General features: G+C 44.5%; 1 protein-coding gene across 6 annotated transcripts in view; it reads left to right on the forward strand.

The window, feature by feature from the left end:
• The window catches only part of LOC144508601 (protein phosphatase EYA2-like), a 250240-nt gene that overhangs the window by 114883 nt on the left and 109899 nt on the right, over positions 1 to 25458 (forward strand). For all 6 annotated transcript variants that reach the window (XM_078236741.1, XM_078236745.1, XM_078236744.1 and 3 more), the window contains exon 6: positions 1117 to 1239. In XM_078236741.1, coding sequence (XP_078092867.1) covers positions 1117 to 1239 — 123 coding nt within the window. The remainder of the gene's footprint in view (positions 1 to 1116; positions 1240 to 25458) is intronic.

A 25458-nucleotide genomic window follows, 5' to 3' on the forward strand; every position in this document is an offset into this window, starting at 1 on the left:
GGCACGGTGGCACAGTGGTTAGCACTGCTGCCTCACAGCAGGTGGGATCTGGGTTCGATTCCCAGCTTGGGTCATTGTCTGTGTGGAGTTTGCACATTCTCCCCATGTCTGCGTGGGTTTCCGTCCACACTCCAAAGATGTGCAGGTTAGGTTGATTGGCCATGCTAAATTGACTCTCATGTCAGGGGGTTAATAGGGTAAATAAGTACGTTTATGGGGATAGGGCCTGGCTGGGATTGTGATTGGTGCAGACTCGATGGGCCGAATGGCCTCCTTCTGCACTTAGAGATTCTGTGAAGTGCCCAGAACCAGCATAACGTGTCTGTTGTGTGGACTGTCAACAGGATACACAACTATTCTCAACTGCTCAGTCGCTTCATGACAAAATAATTGCATTCAGGTTACAGAATTTATTATCGTACCTTGTGAGTTTTAACAATCACAAATAGTCCCTGGGTCTGAAAGCATGAGGACATGAATACAAAGAAAAAATACTGCAAAACGACCCGGGTGAAGTGCACAAACATCATCACACTTCAATTGAAAGCTCAGGCAAGCAATCTAATCAATCTAGACGAATGTCTATGTTGGATGTAAGGAATAGATTAAAGGAAGGGAGCAATATCTAAAGACTCAATTCTCTCAAAACAGAATGGTTGGGTGGCACGGTGGCCAGCACTGGTGCCTCACAGCGCCAGGGACCTGGGTTCGATTCCCGGCTTGGGTCACTGTCTGTGTGGAGTTTGCATGTTCTCTTCGTGTTAGCGCAGGTTTCCTCCCAGTGCTCTGGTTTCCTCCCACAGTCCGAAAGACGTGCTGGTTAGGTGCATTGGCCATGTTAAATTCTCCCTCAGTGTACCCGAACAGGCGCCGGAGTGTGGCGACTAGGGGATTTTCACAGTAACTTCATTGCAGTGTTAATGTAAGCGTACTTGTGACTAATAAATAAACTTTATTTGGTATTAATTTTAAGTCAGAGGTGTTTCTAGCTGCCTTGCAAACTATTGAAAGAGTTACTTAAAAGAGCATTTGAAGGCCTGTATGTGAGTGGTGCATATGCGTGCGCATGCAATTTGATTCCCACCTTCCTGAAGTAACATTGTGCCTTTGAATCAGGCATCAAGACAGAAGATGGTCTGAGTCAGGCACACTCACCAGGACAGACAGGATTTCTCGGCTACAGCACCAGTTTCAGTACACCTTCACCAGGCCAGGCACCTTACAGCTACCAGATGCATGGTCAGTATCAGCCGGGTCTAACAAAAAGAAATATGTATCGATCATTGGTTTGTTCTGGAATCTGTGTTGAATGTTCAGAGTGACCGTGACCGTAATATTGATGAAACAGGTAATAAGCATGGATCAACAATGTGCATTCATCTGATTCCCTCATCACAGTATAACATCTGGACAGCTGGAAACAGTGGCCAAAGAAGGTTAATCAAGATATGAATCAAGAGGCAGGTGTTCAGGGATTCAGCTAGAAAAAGAGCCGTCAAGGTGGATTCTTTTCAGTTGAGCATTTTAGAATGGATCAAATGCCTTGCTACTGTGTTAGACTGGAAGAGAAAAAGATGCAAGGGATGCCAACACCCATAATGTTCGCTCGGATGATCCCTGGTATGGAGGGATTGTCTTATGAGGAAAGGTTAAACATGTTGGGACTCTACTCATTGGAATTTAGAAGAATGAAAGGTGATCTCGTTGAAATATATCAGGTTCTTAAAGGGCTTGACAGGTGAAATGTTGAGAGGATATTTTCCCTCATTGGGGAGTCTAGGACCAGAGGGCATAGTCTCAGAATAAAGGGGCGCCAATTTAAGACTGAGATGAGAAGGATTTTTTTTCTCAGAGGGTTGTGAGTCTTTGGAACTCCTTGCCACAGAGAGCTGCGGGGGCAGAGTCATTGACTGGAATTTTACTGTCCTGCCTGCCACTGGAATTGGAGCGAGCGAGGGATGGGCCATGGAAAGGTCCAAGATTTTACGGTTTCGGGACGAACGAGGCCGTAAAGTCCCATCCATTATGTACACTTTGAGGCTGAGATATTTTGATTTTTGATCTGTAAGGGAAGCGAGGGTTACAGAGAAAGGGCAGAAAAGTAGACGTGAGCAATGTTGAATCAGCCATGATCCTATTCAATGGAGGGGCAGTCTCAAGGGGCCAAATGGCCTCCTCCTGTTCCTGTTTCTTATGGTCAGATCGGAGTGGTGGGATTATGCAGAAATCTGTAAATCAGGGCAAAGAATTTGAATCCAATCAGCTTGAAGGATGCAAACCAGTCAGTGAGGGCAGACGTGATAGGGGATAGCATGCAGACATCAGAGTTTTAACTGAGGAAGCAAATGAGAATGCCGATCAGAGAGGTCAAGGCGATGGATGACGGGTTCCAGTGGCAGTGAGCTGAGGCAAAGGCAAAGATGGCCAATGTTGTGGAGGTGGGAATAGATGACCTCAATGATGGATGAGATATGGGATTTAAAGTTCAGCCCAGTATAGAAGAGTACATGGAAATGGAAATTTTCTGCATTGCTGTGCAATTGGTTATTCTGCCAAAGTATTTGCAGCAGATTTTGTGGATAGTAAATATGTATCTTGAATAGTACATTATAGGAAAAGCTAATGCAAAATAATGAATTATTTCACTACCATTTGCAAACATTTAAAATAGAAAATACAAACAATGACCCTGATTTTACCGGCACAGCCACCCCAGAATCGGGGTGGGCGGGGCTCGCAGAATGGCATTCTCCTTTGACCTCGGGCGTGACCTTACGAGCCTCGGCTGGGCGTGCCAGTAAAATTCCAGCCAATCTTTCTTATTTTGATACTACTCAACAGTTAATATACAATAGCATTTATAATTTTCTTAAGATTCAAAATTTTATTCCCACTCAATTACTTTTTGCCAATCATAAAAATTTATTTTTGGCCTCTCCCTTCTCCAGTCTCCTCACTCACAGTGGCTACAATTTCCTTCCCACGCTGCCTGTTCTACCACCATGATCTTGCTGGAACAGAAGCTGTTTTAAGGAAACTTCAACTGGTGTGGTGTCTCTTAATCTTGGTCTGATTCTCTCTCCAAGGGCTGGATTCTCTGACCGCGCCCACAACTGGGATTCTCCGGTCCCGCTGCAGTGGACGGAGATTTGGCTGAGCGCCAAATTCCCCGTTCGTGCCAGCAGTGGCGGCGGGGTGTGAACACTCGGAGAATTCCGGTCCGCGTCTCTCTCTTCCTCTTGCTCTGTCTCTCTTTTTCTCACCCATCAAACATTCGCTCAAGAGCGTAGGAAGAATTGCCCTCTGAAAGGAATCTGTCCCTATTAACTTTCAAATGCAGCTTTCTTGAAATGGTCTTAGATTTAGAATCCTTCATTAACTGATAACATCTTCAGAGCAGCTGTTTATACAACAGGACACGTATTCAATACTCGGTCTATTACAGCACTAATTCCACTTCGATTTCACCAGTACTTTTCCAAGGATTTTAGCCAAGTTCGCTTAATGAATTAGAGGTCATTAAATGTAATAGACAAAAAAACTGAAGGCTAACAAATGCACATAAAGTTGTCCAAGACATGGGGGGTGGGGGGTGGGGGGGGGGGGGGGGGGACTGGAGTAAATCCCTCTGTTTTTTTCTCCCACAATCTGTGCATTGCAGAATGCAATAGCGTGAATCACTCCAAAAATCAGTGGGCAGGGCCTATTCCCGCTGGAGAGGCCAGCAGCGTAGCGCTGAGCGGGCCACTGCGCATGCGCCAATCTGTCAGCACTGAGACCGGCGCATGCAGAGTGGCCCCCGCACTGCTGGCCCCCCCAATCCCTGGCCAGCTCGATTGCTGGCCAGCCTCGCGACCCCCACATTGCCAGCCGTGCGAGCCCCCACAGCCCGATCGCTGGCCCCCTGAACACGCCCGGGACAGCCTCGACCCCAAGCCCCCCCCCCTGCAGTCCCAATCTCCGGAATACCCTCCCACCCCAATGGAAACCCCGATCGCTGGATTCCCTCCCTCTGCCACCGATCCTGACTGCAGAGTGGCAGTGGGTTCCCCCACCTCCACCGATCGACCTCCCCATCAGGCCCTGACCCCATTTGGCCCTGCCCCCTTGGCACTGCCCCATGCCCGATGGGCAGTGTCAATGTGCCCCTGGGCATTGGCATTTTGCCCCTTGGGCAGTGCCAGGAGGCCAGGCTGGCATTGCCCACTGGGCACAGGGCAATGCCAAGGGGGCACTACAAAAGCAGCGTAGCGGGATGGGAGAATCACCCCCATGATATGTTGCCATCATGATTTTTCTTGGATTAGTATGAATACAAACAGGGATTTGAAATGGCAATAACTTGCATCTATATAGCCTCTTTAAAGTAGTATAATATCCCAAAGCACTTAAATAATTTGGAAATCTTCGTTTCATCCATTTAAGATTTCATTGAGCAATTATATCCCAATGAAAATAGAATACACTTAATAAAATATATATTTTATATCAATGTGATTAGACACCTATAATGTGTTACTCTCCGGAACATGTTACATGTTTTAGCGTGAGGCCGAATAAAATTCAAGAATTCATGGAATTGAAATCAAAACTGTGATTCTGATCATATAGAGAAGTTTGCCTCAACCTCCTGATAAATGAAAGCAATCCCTCTCCCATCTATTCCATAAACTGTTGGGGGGAAAAACAAATAAAATTGTGTGAACCAGACAAAATTCCAACTGCCTCAATACACATGCTGAGATACATGTACAAAAAGGGCAGGCAAAACATTGTTAGACTTCAATAGACACTTTACCAATTAATTTTCTCTAAAATCCATCTGTTTGGTCCCTCACTTGTTACATGTGAGGCCACAACAATGCCACCATGCCAAGGTGGCACGGTGGCACAGTGGTTAGCACTGCTGCCTCCCAGCGCCAGGGACACGGGTTCATACAATCATAGAATCCCTACAGTGCAGAAGGAGGCCATTCGGCCCATCGAGCCTGCACCGACAACAATCCTACCTAGGCCCTATTCCCGTAACCCCACATATTTACCCCGCTAATACCTCTAACCTATGCATCCCAGGACACTAAGAGTCAATTTATCATGGCCAATCAACCTAACCAGCACATCTTTGGACTGTGAGAGGAAACCGGAGCACCTGGAGGAAACCCACGCAGACACGGGGAGAATGTGCAGACACCACGCAGACAGTGATCCAAGCATGAATTGAATCCAGGTCCCTGGAGCTGTGGGACAGCAGTGCTAATCACTGTGCCACCATGCCACTAGTTCAATTCCAGCCTCGGGTGACTGTCTGTGTGGAGTTTGCACATTCTCCCCGTGTCTGCGTGGGTTTCCCCTGGGTGTTCCGGTCTCCTCCCACAATCCAAAGATGTGCGGGTTAGGTTGATTGGCCATGCTAAATAAGTTTGATTTTCAAACATTGGTTCATCTCGGGGCTGCCATAATTGTAATGCAGGCTATTCCTTTATTGTGGGGATGCATTGGACTGGGATGGGCACAATAAGAAGTCTCACAACACAAACTTAAAGTCCAACAGGTTTATTTGGAATCACGAGCTTTCGGAGCGCTGCTCCGAGAGCTCGTGATTGCAAGTAAACCTGTTGGACTTTAAGCCGGTGTTGTGAGACTTCTTACAGTTCTTTTATTGTAATTAATCTGGGCGACTGTTCCAGGGAAGGGAGCAAAACTTTTCAGTTTGTAATGAATCTAAAATGGCGGCCAGATTCCAAAGCAAATGGGGAAAGAGAAATCAGCTTTATATTGAAAATAAGACTGATCTGTGCGCCTGAGCTGGCTAAGGATGAAAGAAGTTTCAGCTCCGTGTGAGGCTCGCATTGGCCAACACATGAAAATTAGCTCATTTTTTTTCAGTTTCTGTTCAGAATTTACACCCACACACAACACTGAGTAATAATGCTTAACATGCCCTCACTTGGCCAAGTTATATTAAACTCCATTGTATGAAGCTGCCACAACACCAGGTGTGCAGTGTCACAGTTAACGACCCTCAGTTTTTCAATACCAGCTTCCAATTGCAAATGATGAAGCGACTCCTCTTTCCATCGTACTTGTGTGGGTTTGCATTCATTGCCATTTCAGTAACGTTACATGAGTAGCTCAGTGCTACGAGAATAAGAGGCTGCCAAGCCTTAACTAACGATCAGCCAGTTTGGCCTCAAATTTACAACCGCCTAGATATGAGATAGGAACCATGGAAATGTATCCCTCAGCCAACAGCACATGGACACAATGGTTAGCACCGCTGCCTCACAGCGCCAGGGACCCAGGTTCGATTAAGGCCTCGGGTCACTGTCTGTGTGGAGTTTGCATGTTCTCCCCGTGCCTGCGTGGGTTTCCTCCGGATGCTCCGGTTTCCTCCCACACTCCAAAGATATGCGGGTTAGGTTGATTGGCCATACTAAATTGCCTCGTAGTGTCAGGGGGACTAGCAGGGTAAAAAAGTGGGGTTACGGGGATAGGGCCTGGGTGGGATCATTGTCGGTGCAGGCTCGATGGGCCGAATGGCCTCCTTCTGCATTGTAGGGATTCTATAAAACCGATTCTCTGGTCATTATTATATTGCTCTCGTGGCTGGTCTTGCTGTGCTCAAACTGGTCTGTTGTATTTCCGAGGGGTGACTATGCTTTTTGTGTATTTTTGGCCTTTTGGCTAAAATCAAGCATCAGACCAAACCCCCAAATGGAATGCAATGCCTCATCTTGTCAGCTTGGATCTTGTTCATCTCCCTTGTGGGGAGCTTGAATTGGATTCATTTGTTTTTCAGTTTGGTTTTTGGAGCAAGCAGGGAATAGATTTGGTTTGTCCAGTCCATTCTGAGCATTGCTTTGTAACTTTAAGAATGGAGTAAAAATTTAAAGCATTTTGGGATGTCTTAAGTTCACCAAAGATCTTTCCTTGCCTGAACACATGTGAAAAATCCAAAATATTATACTGACGTAAGGAAAAATATCTATATATAGTCTATAAATTTCCAATCTATTCATTCTAAAGTTTAGTAAATAAGGAATATATTTGCATCTTGTTAGATGTACCTGGTAATAGTGTATGATATTGTGGAATGCATAAAGTCTCTTGAGCTGATGAAGATCATTCTATCAGTAGTTTGATGCAATAAGCAACCTCCAATGATTTATATTTTAAGTGCTTATTCTGAGAAGACACTGATTCAAGCTGGAAATTACAGTACAGATGCTACTAATGCTTTGCTCAAGTGATTGTCCCTTATACTCCTTACCTGCTAGTTAAAACCCTGAGATGCTGACATGCCACATTTAAAATGGAGGCTCTGATTTTCTTGGGAAAATCTCCAAAATTCAGCAAATTGGTATACACTTAGAATAGTGAGTGCTGGTAGGAGATATGGTTATACAGGTCACCAGTTCCAAACCTGATGTCCAGCAATGTGCAGCTTTGTTGCGATGACTAGTTAGCACTGACTTGCGCCCTCTCCACCATGGAGGTATTGAAACGTACAGCAGTTCTCCAACTACTGCCCTGGCAGAGATCAGCAATGTCCATCCTTAATGTGTAGACCACAAAGTGAAGTCAGCATTGTGTTTTAAAGCACTAGGTTATGCTTTGAGGACTTAATGCTTGGTGAGCATGAGCTATCTAGGAGATATGGGGCCAATTTTCACAGCCCCTCTGTGCTCCAAATACAGCATGCCCTGTAATGCGCTGAGCCTGTCTGGGTCGAGCTGCAACCTGGTTTGGTAGCTCCTACCGTTTAATGTGGGCCAATCCTACACCTGGCATAGGTCCCCAAGTGCGCTCCTGTCAGGAAACAAAGGTGTTAGAGGGTCAAGGTGCAACTGCAAGACCTGGGGCTTGATTGCTGTTGAGAATCCAAAGCCCTGCCGAAAAAGAAAGTAAGCTGTATATCTTCCAATCTTGCAAGCTGAGCCCCTTACACCATCCTATCTGAGGGAAGCCACTGGCACAAGACCCCCTTCCCTCTCCTGACATCTGAGTCCAGACAAACACAATCTGCCGGAAAATGCGATGGAAGCATCGGAACTCCCATTCCTGCACCCCTTAAATAAGTCCTACATCTATCACAGATGCAAATGCTGCTCTCGCTCACACGGGAAGCCCCAGAAATCCCACAGCTAAACAATGGGGATGGAAACCTGGTATGTTGACCTCGTTTGCACCTGGTAATTTCTACCAGTTCTATGTGTAAGGCTTTTTGAATAAAATTAAGGCTTGTAGTAGCATTCATGAAAAATCAGTTCGCTGAACTGAAAACTGTCTTGGCAATAGAAAATAAAGGTGATGATGCAGCGTAAAGCTTCTACTTGGAAGGCAGAGGCAGTGACCCTTGAAATTACGGATGGTCCCATGTGGGTCCACGTGCAAACTGGCGAAGCAAAGGGTGGGCAGCACTTCCAACACAGTGTTGAATTCACCAAACCAAATGTAAGGGAAAATCATGGGTGGGAGGTGGGGGGTTGGTGGCATCTACACGTCCTGCTACCTCAGAAAAGCAGCCAGCATAATCAAGGACCCCACGCACCCTGGACATTCTCTGTTCCGCCTTCTTCCATCAAGAAAAAAGAAACAGAAGTCTGAGATCACATTCCAACCGACTCAAGAACAGCTTCTTCCCTGCTGCCATCAGACTTTTGAATGGACCTACCTCATATTAAGTTGATCTTTCTCTACACCCTAGCTGTGACTGTAACACTACATTCTGCACCATCTCCTTTCCTTCTCTATGTGCAGTATGCTTTGTCTGTATACTGTGAAGAAACAACTTTTCACTGTATACTAATACATGTGACAATAATAAATTAAATCAGATCAAATCAGAATTTCCTTGAAGGGAAAATATGTTGTTTTAGTAGGCTGCACAGGGAGTTATACACAAGTTTGCTGTGTCTACTTGTGCACTCCCATCGCAGTAAATATTAGCATAAGACTCATGTAAAATAAGCACAAGCAGCAAAACAGCATGGAAACTCATTTACAGCCTTCTAAAGACATTGTTCAGCCTACACACCTCATCAACAGATTGGGGAACAACAGGGTAAAAATAGAACAGTGCCTAACTTTCTCGCTTCTCTCTCTCAAAACTTGTTGGCCCTGATCATTCATTATTGATGTGGCTTTGTTGTTTCCAAAAATGGACAATTTGCAGCGACAGTTTCTATTATGAATGTAAATACGTAGAAAAAAATGATCAAAATATGACACAAAATATAGGCAGGAAATGCATCTTGACTATTTTTTAATACGTAGCGATTATTTTGCTGAATAATGGACATATCTGAGCAAAAATAATTCCTTTTAGTTTGGTTACCTATTTTGAAAGAAATGTTGCATAAATATATATTTGAGAGTGGGATTGAACGTTACATGGGCAATAAACAGGTAAAAATTCAGATCTGTCAGCGTCTGAGGAGGGAAATGATGAACCAGTGTTTTAGGTATAATTCTTCTCCAAGACTGAAGGCTAATAGACAAACGAACATTTTGGAGAAATTGAAAAAAAAAGGGAGGGGTGATATATAAAAACATTAGTATTCCATCCGCAAAGAGAAAGTTAGTTGGCTGCAAGATTTGTAAACTGCTTGAATGGAAAGCAGAAATCATCAGAATATTTCAAAATCATCATCATCCAAAGATGTGTGGGTTAGGTGGATTGGCCATGCTAAATTGCCCCTTAGTGTCAGGGGGACTAGCCAGGGCAAATGTGTGGGGTTGTGGACAGAGGGCCTAGATGGGATTGTGGTTGGTGCAGACTCGATGGGCTGAATGGCCTCCTTCTGCCCTGTAGGATTCTATGATTCTATCTCAGTACAAGAAAGATATTAAAATGATAAAATAACATATCCAATCACCAAATTTTTACAGTACACTAAGAGGCCATTGGACATCATTGGGGTGACAGGTGGCAGATAAACCTCAATGTAGAGAAATGTCAAGCAAGTCATTTTGGTGGGAAGAATTTGGAGAGACACACCATAAAATAAAGGGTGCAACTCTAAAGCGGATGCAGGGGCAGAGGGACCTGGGTGTACATATGGGTAAGTCATTGAAGGAGGAAGGACAGGTTGAGGGAGTCATCCCTCAAAAGCATACAGCATCCAAGGCTTTATTAATAGCAGTGTAGATTACAACAGCAAGGAAACATAGAAAAATAGAAGCATAAAGGATAGGACCAGGTGGAGGCCATTTGGCCCTTGGAGCCTGCTCCGCCATTCATCACGATCATGGCTGATCGTCCAACTCAGTAGCCTAATCCTGCTTTCTCCCCATAACCTTTGATCCCATTTGCCCCAAGTGCTATATCCAGCCGCCTCTTGAATATTTTCAATGTTTTGGCATCAACTACTTCCTGTGGTAATGAATTCCACAGGTTCACCACTCTTTGGGTGAAGAAATGTCTCCTCATCTCCGTTCTAAATGGTCTACCCTCAATCCTCAGACTGTGGCACCTGGTTCTAGACACACCCACAATCGGGAACATCCTCCCTGCATCTACCCTGTCTAGTCCTGTTAGAATTTTATAAGTCTCTGTGAGATCCCCCCTCATTCGTCTGAACTCCAGCGAAAAATAAGGTTATATTGAACCTATATATGACAGTGGTTCACTTTAGCTGGAGCGTTGTGTCCAGTACTGGGTGCGGCACTTTATTAAAGATCTGAAGGCATTCAAGAGAGTGCAGAAAAGATTCACAAGAATGGTTCCAGGGACAAAGATACTTCAGTGATGAAGCTAGATTGGGGAAGATGGTGATAAGGCCCGTTCTAGGAAAAAGACAAGAAAATGGAGCAAATTACAACCAGCAACTGAGCAAGCATACAGAGATCGGTCTTCAGTGGGAACTGAAATATTGAAAACTGGGAGTGGAGGTGGGGGGGGGATGATTTGTGCTCATATTCGCCACAAGCACAAATAGCGACGTGTGCGCAAAATCCTGCAAGGGTCAGGAAACAAGATTCTCACCAGCGAGATCCTCATTTTGTGATTTTTCCCCCCCTGCCCCTTACTGGTGAAGTATCAAGGTTCCCGCCCTTTCATTTCCATACATGTTAATAAATTTCAATCTCATTAAACAGCTTCCCAGCAATATGCTTTCCCCCCTCCCCCCCCTCCCACCACCCCACTACCCCACCCCCCCCACACTGAATATTCACACCTCACTGACGTGATGTTATTTCAGTGGGGTTTACACCTGGTATGTAAAAATGGGAATCAGTCGCGGGGAACCAACCATGGGAGGCAAGGCAAATATAATCCTCCGGGAAAGAGGGAGAAGCCAGGTACTGCCCAGGCACTGACTCCAACAGAGGTTAGCACTGTCCTGGCACGGATTGGCACAGCCCCCAGCAGTGCCCGGGGTGGGTCCTCTATGGAGCTCTATTGGGGGGAGTTCCCTAATGTGTGTTGGGGAGGGGGGGGGGGGGGTTGACACCTGAGGAGGCGGGGTGTGCCCTCAGTACTTGTTGTGTGGGGAGGGAGGAAGGGGAGAGGGATCTCCGTGTTCATGGAGGGTGTGGGGAAGTTCATCTTTATCACAGATCAGGGCACTCTATACAAATGGTGCCCTGATGGTGCGGCACACTGGCACAGTGGTTAGCACTGCTGCCTGACAATTCCAGGTACCTGGGTTCAATTCTGGCCTTGGGTGACTGTGTGGAGTCTGCAAGTTCTCCCCGTGTCTGCATGGGTTTCCTCCGGGTGCTCCAGTTTCCTTCCACAATCCAAAGATGTGCGGGTAAGGTGGATTGCCCATGCTAAGTTGCCCCTTAGTGTCTGGGGGAATGGCTAGGGTAAATATGTGGGACTATGGGGATAGGGCCTGGGTGGGATTGTGGTCGGTGCAGCCTTGATGGGCTGACTGGATTCCTCTACACTGTAAGGATTCTATGATTCCATCTCTGTGGAGCCGGCCTTGCTGTCTCTATCCAGCCCCACCTTGCCGGAATGACAGCGTAAAACATGCCCCTAGTGAGTGCCAGAAAATCTGTCCTGAAAACCCGGCTATGCATCTGGTGATACAAGCTGGTATTCTGTCAGAGTCTGACAAATGTTGGTAAAATTCCATCCAGTGGGTCTATCAATCCTACTGGGCTATCGATGAGGACATTAGCGGCAGATGAGCTGAGGTGGGACAGAGTTGGGCGATGGTACAGAACTAGGAATAAGTGGTCTTTGTTTAGTGATGGATATGTGGTTGGACCCTCAACCTGCTGTCAAATCTGATGCCTGCTTGTGAACAGTCTGGTGAACTGAGAAATAGAGTCAGCTGGGGAATCAAGTCCACAAGGGGAACAAAGACCATCCCATTCAATTCTGATTCAATAGGGTAGCTTTGACTTTGTGCGATAGTGTAAAACAGGTGACAGTGGGTAGGTGGCCTTTTTCACGCCTCTTGATTTTTATTTTTGCTGAGGTCAGTGGAAATAAAAATTGGTAAGGATGTAAAGCTTGCTGTCAATTTGCTATCGCCCATTTTACACTTATCTTCCAAAGGCAAGATTCACCCCCAAGGCCTGAACTGTAGAATGATGTGTTGCACTTCATCCGAGTGAATCATCTTCTATTTAATAATAGTAACGGACAAGAATGGGAAATTCTGATTTCAAACTTACAATCAAGAAAACATGAGTTTAATCTTTGCCTCATTGCCGCCAGGGAAGTAGTGGATCAGGAAAGTTGTCGTGCGAACTCTCAGGCTCCAAATGTGCATTATTTACATCCATGTGGAAGTAGGGGTCGAAATTTCCATTCCGCGGACTAATTGAATCATAGAATCATCATAGAAACCCTACAGTGCAGAAGGAGGCCATTCGGCCCATCGAATTGGCTTCCATTGGCGGAAGTGAAAGTCGGAGTAACTAAAGAGCAAGCTTCTGAATACTCAAAATCTTAGCACTGTTCAGCTCATTCCCACAAAGATCATGCCAAATCTTGTGTGCCAGGCAGGAGGTGGCCCGCCCTTTCCATCACCTTTAGAGGCTCCAACATCCAGGCGCCATATTTGAATGGCACCCAGACAACCATTCACTCTTCTTCCTCTGCTCGAAGACTCCCATGGCACACTCACCATGGCAGATGGTGCAATTTGAATTCAATAAAAATCTGGAATTAAAAGTCTACTGATGACCATGAAACCATTGTCGACTGTTGTAAAAACCCATCTGGCTCACTAATGTCCTTTAGGAAAGGAAATCTGTCGTCCTTACCTGGTCTGGCCTACATGTGACTCCTGACCCACAGCAATGTGTTTGACTCTTAAACGCCCTTACAGATGGGCAATAAATGCTGGCCCAGCCAGCCATACCCTCATCGCTTGAATTAATTTTTTAAAAGGTGCATGCCACTGTGTACAGTCATAGAATCATAGAAACTCGACAGTGCAGAAGGAGGCCATTCAGCCCACTGAGTCTGCACCGACTACAATCCCACCTAGGCCTTATCCCCATAACCCCACATCTTTACCCTGCTAATCCCTCTAACCTATGCATCCCGGGACACTAAGGGGCAATTTAGCATGGCCAATGCACCTAACCCACACATCTTTGAACTGTGCGAGGAAACCGGAGCACTCGGAGGAAACCCACGCAGCCACAGGGAGAACGTGCAAACTCAACACAGACAGTGACCCAAGCCGGGAATTGAACCCAGATCCCTGGTGCTGTGAGGCAGCAGTGCTAACCACTGTGCCTCCCGCCGCAAAATAAAGAGTGGGATTTTCTGGACATGCTCGCCACAAAACTGGAAAATCCTGCTTCAACGTCAACAGACCTTTGCATGGTCTCCCCTCCCGCGCCAACCACCCCCCCCCACCCCCCCACCCCCACCCCTTGCCCACTTTGATTCCCATGGCTGGTGGACAGGAAAATTCCCCCCAAATTGTTTAAGATTCTCATTGGTGGGGCACTGAATTTGTGGGGGGTGGCGGGAGACAAGTTTCTGGTGTGTGGAACTCTTAACGAGAGTTAAGAGTTCCTGATATCATTCCCGTGGCATAATCGAGCCGCCTTTGACCCTCCACGATGGTCAGGAGAACACGCTTCCAAGCTAATTTCCTGACCTTGGCAAACTGATTTTTGGCCTCCCACCAAATCTCGCTGCCCCGCCCGCCACAATTCCCGCTGCTGGCGGTAGCAGGAAATTTTGCCTTTAGTATTTGAAAGGGTGGCATTACGCAGGCTTCACCGTGACACCAAATTTGATTGCTTTCTTTCTGCAGTGTGCCCCAAGATATAGGTAACTGGGCACACCCAAAGGTTCAAATTTCATAAATACTGCAGATTTAATTCCACAGTAAATTTAATATTCATTAAAACTCTGCAATCCAGCTTTTCATCATTTCTTCCTTCTCTATTGCAGCCAAAAAAATGGAACTGATAACTTCAACATGTTTGCATTTCAGAAACTGGGTGTGATACAGAGGGCATATTTTTGATTATCTATCCATTGAGGAAATGCAATAGGAATTGTATCAAGTGGGGAGAAATTGTGTTCTCTACTTCTTGAATGTCAACATTTTGTTCCCTTCAAATTTGCTGGTCAAAGAACAAAAAAAATTACAGCACACGAACAGGCCCTTCGGCCCTCCAAGCCTGCACCGACCATGCTGCCCGACTGAACTAAAACCCCCTACCCTTCCAGGGACCATATCCCTCTATTCCCATCCTATTCATGTATTTGTCATTCCAAAATGATTCCTAACACACTTTTAAAAATGAAAGGAATGGTTGACTTTATTTTGAAGCTACAGAGATTTTGTGAACTAATTGATTTTATGCAAGTCTTCACAAAATTACTAGGGTGCCCCAACCTTACACAATGTCGGCTGAATTTTATGTGCCCACGTGAGCATGTTTTCATGGTGGGGGGGCGGGGAGGGGAGGGGGGCAAGTAAAATAGGGCGGGGAGCCCACCACACTAACTTGCAGCCTTCCCCCGAGCTCACCCCCATAATACAGGGGGTGGATGGATATTGAAATTGGACCCACCTGCCATATTTAAATGAACAATGAAGGGTCAATTAGACTTGTTATCAACCCAGTTGACCCTGATAACACACCATGCCATAAAACGTTTGGCATGGACAGCAATGTAGGAGCGGAAAGTTTGACTTTTTAAAAAACTTAAATGTTTAAAAGGCAGGAAGGGTGGTGGGGGGAATCACTCTTCGGGGGCTAGCGTTTGCTGATTGCAGGGCTATCCCCCCCCTTAGGTCGAATTCCCCCTTCCTTCCGACCCACTCCCTTCCTTAAACCCAAGTGGAACACGTCTTTCTCAGAAGACTAAGGAAATTTGGCATGTCAGCTACGACTCTCACCAACTTTTACAGATGCACCATAGAAAGCATTCTTTCTGGTTGTATCACAGCTTGGTCTGGCTCCTGCTCTGCCCAAGACCGCAAGGAACTACAAAAAGTCATGAATGTAGCCCAATCCATCGCGCAAACCAGCCTCCCATCCATTGACTCTGTCTACACTTCCCACTGCCTCGGCAAAGCAGCCAGCATAATTAAGGACCCCACGCACCCCGGACATTCTCTCTTCCACCTTTATCCTTCGGGAGAAAGATACAAAATTCTGAGGTCACGCACCAACCGACTCAAGAACAGCTTCTTTCCTGCTGCTGTCAGACTTTTGAATGGACTTACCTTGCATTAAGCTGATCTTTCTCTACACCCTGGCTATGACTGTAACACTAATTCTCCACTCTCTCGCTTCCTTCTCTATGAACCTTATAGCGCGCAAGAAACAATACTTTTCACTGTATGCTAATACATGTGACAATAATAAACAAATCAATTCAAAAACGTCAGTTCCATACCAACATTGTGTTCCCGGGAGGAGGCCCTATGTATTACCCAGCCCAGTATTTGGAGAGTAGCTGACTGCAATTTTCATACATATAAGGCTGACGAGCCATCATTAATCACTTCCTCACCTCAGTAAGCTCGCTTGGACATGATCAATTGGATGTTTTTGCACCCCCCTCCCCGCCCCCCAGACATTAGATGGACACAATCAATAATGCTGAAAATCAATTTTATTTTCGATCGTAGAGGTACAATATCATCCTTAAATTGGAAGGGTAAGATGGTCAGGCCTTTCTCAATGCTAAGTTTCTTCCTTAAGCAAACAATGTCACAGTCTAGTTCTCCTTCATGATTAATCAACAGGATCTGTGCTTCTGCCACAATCTCATCTTCCTCTATCTAACTCACTCATCTGTATACAATTGACGCGTGGCTGGAATTTAAACCTAAGCTCTCTTTTTGCGTGTCCAGTCCTTTACCTCATCTTGTAAAGAGACTTAAAAGCAAATTAACCCTTCATGAAAATCCAACTACAGGTCCACCCTTAGGAGGAGAAGACAAGTCTTCTCATGGGATCTATCAATTTCTCTCAGCAGGGCTGCTTCAAACAGCTGAAAAGCTCTTTTTTTTTATGGAGCCTTCACGAACTCTACAAGGCTGAACTCTGACCTCACGGAAAAGGAGGTTGCTCTTTTTTTTCCCTAAAAAGAAAAGTTCACATAAGTAAACAGCCCTCTCCCCATGCATCAGATCTCCAGATACTTCTGAACTCCTTTTATAACTCATTGCAACGGCTAAACTTCTGCCATATATAATTTAAAAGCAAAGCCACCATAAACTCCTGTGTCCTCTTGGCCTCTCACTCTACACATGGTTCTCATTTGACACAGTCTGTGAGACTGCAACGGTGGTGAACACAGCACGAGAGCAGCCGCTTCCTTCAGAAGAGGTCAAACCTCCTCTTTTTAAACAGCATGATAAAAAATCACTGCAGAAAATCACCCCATCAGGTTCAGAAGTGTTCAAACAAACACAGGTCGACTTTAAATGTAGCAGAAATAATCACCTTTACTGTTTCATGATAAGCGTGAAACTGCGTCTGTTTCCCCGTGAAACTATTTGCCACAGAGTTAAAATACATAACGTGGGAAATGAGATCCAGAATTGGGCAATGTATGACAACAAGGACAATTTGGCTGCCATCATGTTTTTCAAAGGACCCAGCGGAGATACTAAAGCGCATCCCTCCAAAATAAAACGATAACACCACAATGAAAAATGCTCCTGAGTTAAAATGCCTAAGACTTGCACTAATAAATCTAATGCACTCAGTGTAGGCACAAATTGTGCTATGCAAATATTAGTGCACAGAGTCTTAATGCATTCTTTGTCTGCAATTTGGAGAAGTTTGCCTATTTATTTGGAATGGGTTGAACTCTTTCAAAGTAGCAGAGAGAGGAATTAAGCGTTTATATGTTGGCATCCACATAAAGTAATTTTACAGCCAGAAGGAACATGAAAAAAGGCAATTAAATTACTCATTGTCTATTTTTATTCCTCTTTTGAACAGCTCAGATTGAATTCTGAGTGTTGTCTCACTGGCTAGTGCCTTTACTATTAAAGATGTCCTGACGGAAAGAATTACCAGCGCAATGGAAAGACAGAAGTTAAACTTTATCGTAAGAGGGCTTTGCAAAGCAGGAAAGGGAAAGGGTTCATTCAGTTAAAGAAAAAATACTTTCCAATACTGAGCTTTTAATTCAAGGCTTCACAGGAAAGTGGTTAGTGCTATTACTAATGCACCAGTGCACAGACTGAAGAGTAATTACTCAGCAGGACAACTCCACAAACTTTTATACATTTATATGAAATGACAAAGGACCAATTTTTTGAGTTTTGTAAAAGCAATAATCCATGTTATTTGCACATAATGTGAAACAAATTGTATTTAAATCATTCGCTGATGCAAGAGTTTGGTTATGAGTGTTTGGATAGTGCACAGCTATTTAAAATCTGGCCTATATGAAGCATAATACAACATCACACTTCATACATTTGATTGTGTTAGAATTGGTCTGTTGCCAATATTCCCATTAGTTGCTTCTACTGATGGCGCAATTGCTGTACTCAAAATCCATCCTTGTACTTCCAACTTTTATAGGAGCTCTGAAATAAGAAGTGACAAATAATGAAGCATGCGGACATAAAACTGGACAACATTTAGGCTTGGGCTGATAAATGGCAAATAAAACCCATGCCACAGAAGTGTCTGGCAATGACCATCTCAACAGGAGAAAGTCTAGCCGTCTCCTCTTTAACATTCAAATGTCAAATCGCTGACCATCAAATCCCAGAGTTCCCTTGATCAGAAACTTAACTGGACAAGCCACATAAATAGTGAGGCAGGTCAGAGGCTGGGAACTCTGTGGCGAGTAATTTATTTTCTAATTATTCCAAACCCAGTTCACCACCTACAAAGCACAAGTCAAAAGTTTGATGGGAAACTGGTACATTTGGCTGGATGGATGCAGTTCCCAAAAACAGTCAAGGCGCTCCACAACATCTGGGACAAAGCAATCCACTTGATTAGCAACCTAGTCATTGCATTAATTCCATCCACAACTGGTCATAGCGCCTGCAATGTGTCCTATCTATAAGATGCACTGCATCAACTTGCCAAGACTTCTTCCACAGCATCTTCCAAATGTCCTCTACCACCTAGAAGGACAAGGGTGACAGGTAGACGGGAATGACACTACCTCCAAGTTCTTTTCCAAGTCATATACCACCCTGAGGTAGAAAAATATAGCTGTTCCTTCATTATCGCGATACAGACTGCAGCAGTTCAAGGGCAATTAAGGATGGACAAGAAATGTTGGCCTTTCCAGCAATGCCCACATCCCATGAATGCATAAAAGAAAAAGTTATCAGTCCTTTGAGAAACTTGCTGAGAACAGCATGGTCCCTCATAAAGGATTACATACCAGCAATTATTGTATTACTTAGTTTCTTTTATGGTGCACTTCAGAATAAAAGGGATGTAATCATTTATTACCAGATTTAACTACACTGGGCTGACTCATTTTGATTCCAATCTTCTGTAGCACAAACAAATGAGTTAAATCAAGGTATTCCATACCAAGGCTATTTCAATGAGAATCACGCTGCCATTTGTTAACAAGTGCACTCAAAATCATACACAGAAAATTATCGCATTGAATAAAAATTAAGGGAAAAAAAGCTTGCATTTAGATAGCACCTTTTGTGACTTCAGAATGTGCCTCATATCCCAGAAGAAATTGACTTATTCACTGTATCAAGTTCAACACATACAATAGGAGATACTTTATAAAAGTTAATTCTCAGTTACGAATTAAATATTATTACCTCAGTGGAAGGTTTGCCTTCTGAAACATTGGAATGTGTATTGTTGCAAAACTTGTATGGTTTGCAGCTACAGTGTAAATAAGATTTTTAATAAATCAGTTTTAACTGAAACTGATATACATTAACTTATTAGAATGCTATCCATTTTTGTATCCAGAGAGCCAGGTGTTGAAATTGGCAGAAAACCAGATTAGTAGCTGAAACTATTACGATCGTATTGCCTTGATGTACTGCTTGACAATGAGCTGAGCTTCAAATCCCACAACCAATCCATCACCAAGAGTGATTACTTCCACCTTCAGAACATTCCCCATTTTTGTCTCTACCGCTGTACTTCCACCACTGTTGAAGTATCCATCCATGCCCTTGCCATTTAGAAACTCAACTTTGCCAATGCCCTCTTCACTCATTTACCAAACTTCATCCTGCATTAGTTTCAACTCATCTAGAATTCTGGCGCCCATATTCTTTGCCGGATAACATACAGGTGCCAACCTCCCCTATCCTTTCTCAACTTTATTGGTTCTGCACGCCTCAACACATTGGCTGGGATTTTATGACCTCGCTCAGGCGAGGCTTGTAAAATCCTGACTGAGGCCAACAGAGAATTCCATTCTCCGAGCCTCGGAATCGGGGAGGGCATGCCGGTAAAATTGATTTCAAAATCAATTTTTTATCTCCAAATCCTTCTATGGTCTTGTTCTTCCCGATCTCTGCTACCCTTCCTAACCTTACTTCCCAGCCCATACCATCTGTTCTTCCAAATCTGTGCACTCCCTACTTACTCCATTTACCATTGTGGAAAAACCTTGGATCAAATTGGCATCACGACTTTGAAATTCTCTCCCGAACCCCCATTTTTACATCATTCCACACCTTCGAAGGTTTCCTTCAAATTTATCTTGTCAGCCAAGATTCATTGGCAGCACCAATGCTTCAGAATTAGAAGGTCCGGTCTTCAAGCAGCACTTCGGACATGAGTACATAATCTAGGGTGGCATATCAGTGCAGTACTGTGGGAGTGCTACACTGTCTGAGCTGACATCCTTCGGATCAGATGATAAAACAAGGCCCCATCAGCCTACTGAGGTGGATGTAAGAGATCCCACGACACTATTCAAGGAACAGAAGTGGATTCTCCAAATATCTCGTTCAGCATTTATCCCTGAAGTGTCACCGAAAGCAGCTAACCTGATCGGTTATTCCATTGCTGTTTGAGAGAGTTTGCCATGTAAAAATTGACTGCCACGTTTCTTGCATTACAATCGTGACTTCACTTTAACAATTAAAGTGCTTTTTGAAACATGCTGAGGTCATGAGGTACACGACATAAATTCAAATCTTCCTTTGACAGTGACCTCAGCCACCAATATAAATCTTTTTCTTTTAATTCTGCCTGGATGTGCAGCCGTTTGGGATATTTGTTATAACCAAACAGCCTTTCAAAATCTGGATATGAATCGGGACTTTGAAATTTACTACAGTGCTCGGTTTTCCATGCCTTCCTGCTCTTCAGTTCTGGATTAATGTCCTTTGCTGTCATTGACTAGACAAGTCATTGATAAGTCACTTGAGGGCCATGAAGTGAGTATTATTGCAGCTGATTCCTGATGGGTTTACACATTAAGCAAATTAAATCTGGTAGGATAAGTTCATCGAGTGTTGCTCAGTGTAAAGCTGAAGTAATTAGAATTCCTTTTCATTGCTGTTTAAGTAAGTAAAAATGGCCAAAAGAAAACCCAGCTTCTAAAAGCAGAAAAGGTTCCCACCAGTAGCCTTTTTATGTCACTAAATGTATCTCTATACCCAGATCTTGGATCTTATACTATCATGTACTCAATGCATAAGCCAGTTAAAGGGCATGATGGTGGATAGCAGATTATAGAATCATAGAATCCCTACAGTATAGAAGGAGGCTATTCGGCCCATCGAGTCTGCATCAACAACATTCCCACCCAGGCCCTAACCCCATAACCTCATGCATTTACCCCAGCCAGTCCCCCTGACACTAAGGGGCAATTCAGCATGACCAATCCACCTAACTCGCACATCTTTGGACTGTGGGAGGAAAACGGAGCACCCGGAGGAAATCCATGCTGACACGGGGAGAATGTGCAAACACCACACAGGTAGTTAACCAAGTCGGGAATCGAACCCGGGTCCCTGATGCTGTGAGGCAACAGTGCTAACCACTGTGCCACCCATTAATGCAATGTCATTAATGAAGCCCCACATAGTTAGAGTCTGTAGCCTTGATGCGAGGAGGCATTGAGGAAATATTTCACTTTAGAAAGGATGGAGAAAACAAAAAAAACCATCATGCTCACCACGGGAATTGTAGTGGGGTGGGACAGGACCATGGAAAGGTCCGTTGACCTCGGGTGGGATTTTCCGGTCTTGAGGGCGAGCGCGGTCAGAAAATCCCGCCCGTCATGTTTGAATATTTTCATACAGAGGGGAGAGTTGGGTATTGCCATTTTTAGTGACCTTAGTGATAGTTATTTGTCTGCCGTCTCGGCTTATGGATGGCATATGGCCTGGGAAGACCCGAAGGAAACAAATCGCTCAGAAATAATCAGCGCTTTACATGTACAGCCTTGCAACATGAAAGAGTCGTAAATCATAAGTGTCCTAAGCGCAAGTGAGTTATGACACTATTTCGTATAAAGGACACTCCCCAGCAATGTACAATGTCCCATTTATTCAATAGCTTTAGTTCGGAACATTTAGTCCTGGAATGTGCCTTGTAGTTCAGCCCGTTAAGTGATAATCACTGGCACTTTGTTAGTAGTTTTATTTTTGTTGTATTTAATGCTTACATTCCTGGGGAATGGAATTATCTTTAACTCCCACAGAATTAAGCAGGGCGTCATATTGAGGTTGTACGAGTAAAGCAGCGTATCATATTACTTCAGTACAGGTAATAAACTTTTAACATTAAGATTCTTTTTTAGTGCTGGTTGCCTTAAGCTGTGTCCTCCCATTGACAGTCTTAATAAAGAATGATGGATCTATATGAAGTGACATTGTTAAGAGTAGAAAATTCCAGCCTGCTTTGTTTCCAAGCTCAAAGATACAAGGGCCTTTTTGTTTAGGTATCAGTTATTAAGATTTTGCCTTACAGCAATAAAGCTACCCACCTTTCCTCTGCCCTCCATTCAGAAGAAAAGAGTTAGGTATTTTGCATGCAATGGTTCAGACAAAACAGGTCTACTGGGGCCCGAAGGAAGAAGAGTTTATGCAGAAGTAAAAACCATACTTCCTGTTTTGTGCGAAAGGGCTTCAGGGCCACGTGCCATTAAGGCATCTTGTGGCACACTTTTTTTTAAGGGTTTTATTTGCAATGATGGCCCAGTTACTGAAGTTTTTACAGCTGTCCCTTCCATCCATGCATTCAAAGACTTTTAAGTAAAATAAGTAGCACAATTCGGTAGGGGAGGCGGGGTTGGGGGGGAGTGGAGCTTAAGACAAACAGTGAATGCAATTCCTCAGTTTCCTTCTGTACAGAGGAAACAGGTGCAGTGATTTTTTAAGTTTATTTATTAGTGTAACAGGTAGACTTACCTTAACACTGCAATGAAGTTACTGTGAAAACCTCCACGTCGCCACACTCTGGCGCCTGTTCGGGTACACTGAGGGAGAATTTAGCATGGCCAATGCACCCTAACCAGCATGTCTTTCAGACTGTAGGAGGAAACTAGAACACCCAAAGGAAACCCACGCAGACACGGGGGAACGTGCAGACTCCGCACCGACAGTGACCCAAGCTGGGAATCTAACCCGGGCCCCTGGCACTGTGAGGCAGCAATGCTAACCAGTGTGTCATCGTGCCACACCCCCCCCCCCCCTTCTGGCTCATCAACAACGATAATAACATTACTCCCTCAAAAAAAAACAGCCTTTTACATAAAGACACATGAAGTAGAGCAGAAGTAGCCCATTCGGCCCCTCAAGCCTGCTCCTGCTCCACCATTCAGTAACGTTATCGCTGATGAGATTGTATTTCGAATCCTGCATTGTCCTGGATGGTTTCGAGCTTCTTGGGTGTTTTTGGAGCTACCCTCATCCCAGGCAAGAGGAGAGTATTCCATCACATTCCTGACTTGTGCCTTGGAGATGGTGAATGAGATTTGTGGAGTCAGGAGTCACTCACTTCAGAATTCTCAGCCTCTGACCTGCTCTTGTATCCACAGTATTTATATATCTGGTCCAGTTTAGTTCCCCCAGGATATTGATAGTTGAGAGATCACGTTATATTATTCAAAAAGAGCTAGGAACTAATTATAAAATAGAATCCCTACAGCACAGAAGGAGGCCATTTGGTCCGTCAAGTCTGCACCAACTCTACGATAGAGCATCTTATCCCGCCCCCAAATACACCTAACCTGCACATTGTTGGACTGTGGGAGGAAACTGGAGCACCCAGAGGAAACCTATGCAGACACAGGGAGAATGTACAAACTCCACACAGACAGTCACCCTAGGCCGGAATTGAACCTTGGTCCCTGGCACTGTGAGACAGCAGTGCTAACCACTGTGCCACTATGCCACATTATGAGAATGTATATCCAGGGTGTCATATTTACTGCTACACAGTAAGGTTCTGAGCAACAACATATCAGTCAATCAGCCACAAGTAGATCATGAAGTAATACACTAAATGAAGCCCAACATGTTGAGTTTAAAAGTGTAATTAATTTGAACCTCTGGGAATAGGTAGACATAAAATGGTGGCAGTGGATGTCTGGGAGTAAAAACCCAAACATTTAATGCAGAAATGCGACCGAAAAGAATCAATCCAAATTTGTGCCAGAGAGAGAGAGCAAAACTGAGTAAAGCACGTGAAAACAAAATGGTTGCTGCCACAGCAATTACAGCACAGCTCCGGCCCATGATGAATTAGGAGGCTGATAATGTCAGAGAGGCATTTGAGAAGTTTAAACAGAAGTGAAGACTGAGATCCAGTCACTTGTGGAAAGCCACTAGCAAAGCGGGAAGGGTCAACAACACTTTTTTGTGGGCAGGAGGGAAACAGTTAATTTCTTTTAAATAATTGGCCATCGAGTGAGCATGTGAGTAAAAACCCAGACTAAAATTTTAAACAAATTCAGGAGAAATCTTGAGCCACTGATAAGCTTGCAACAGGAACCAGGTGAGCCTGTCAACAATTTCTGAACAAGATTGAAAAGTGCAGCCGTAAAATATAAATTCAAGGACACCCATGAAAGGCTAATAGATCTGTGCATCTTAGACACTAATCACCCTGAAGTACAAAATGATTTGATTGGAAAGGACAAGCTCACAATATCACAGGCTGTCGACATTGCCAGCGCACATGAAGCCATGAATAGACACACAAAAGATGCTGACTACCCAAACAGCTAGCTTTCAGTCAAGGCAAGGAAAAGATAGCAGGGCCAATGCACTGCAACAGCAAGAAAAGACTGCACACCAGACAGAGAGAAAGATATAATGGAGCTGTGAGTGACCACGAGTTCATAGACAAAGGAAATGTCCCTCTTATTAGATCAAACTGCAGAGCTTGTGGAGAAGCCCAATAACTGGGAAAAGGTGTGCAGAACAAAGAAAGAAGATGGCAAAGGAGTTATCAGAGACAGAGCAACGGGATGAATGCAAAGGAAAAGAATCTAAAACATCCATATCCTGGAAGATGATGATGTGCTTGAGAACACGGTAGGCGAAGGAACCATACAACTCTGGGAGATGGCTGGAGGTGGCAATTCCCAGAGAAAAGAAATTCGCACAACCATTCTGATCAGGTAGTGGGTGAGAAATAAGATCACAACCATGAAGCTGAAGCTTGCTACTGGAGCGCAGAGTAACGCCATCCCGCTCAGACTGTCCCAGAAGAATCTTCCCTGAAAATTTACAAGGAAACGGTTGTCCAGGGAAAGATGCTGTGAAACCCAGCAACGTCGTGCTAATGGCATGTGGGAGAACTGAGATTCAACAGCTCAGAACACCCCAAATCAGAGAGACACACATATGTTAGTTGAATGTTCTACGTCATTAGGACAGATGGTCCTGCTATCCCGGGATTGAGCATAGAATCATACAGTAAGAAGGAGGCCATTCGGCCCATTGAGTCTGCACCAACCACAATCCCACCCAGGCCCTATCCCCGTAACCCCATGCATTTACCCTAGCTAGTCCCCCTGACACTAAGGAGCAATTTGGCCTGGCCAGTTCACCTAACCTGCACGTCTTTGGACTGTGGGAG

Source organism: Mustelus asterias, chromosome 20 (assembly GCF_964213995.1).
Source record: "Mustelus asterias chromosome 20, sMusAst1.hap1.1, whole genome shotgun sequence".
Lineage (NCBI taxonomy): Eukaryota > Metazoa > Chordata > Chondrichthyes > Carcharhiniformes > Triakidae > Mustelus > Mustelus asterias.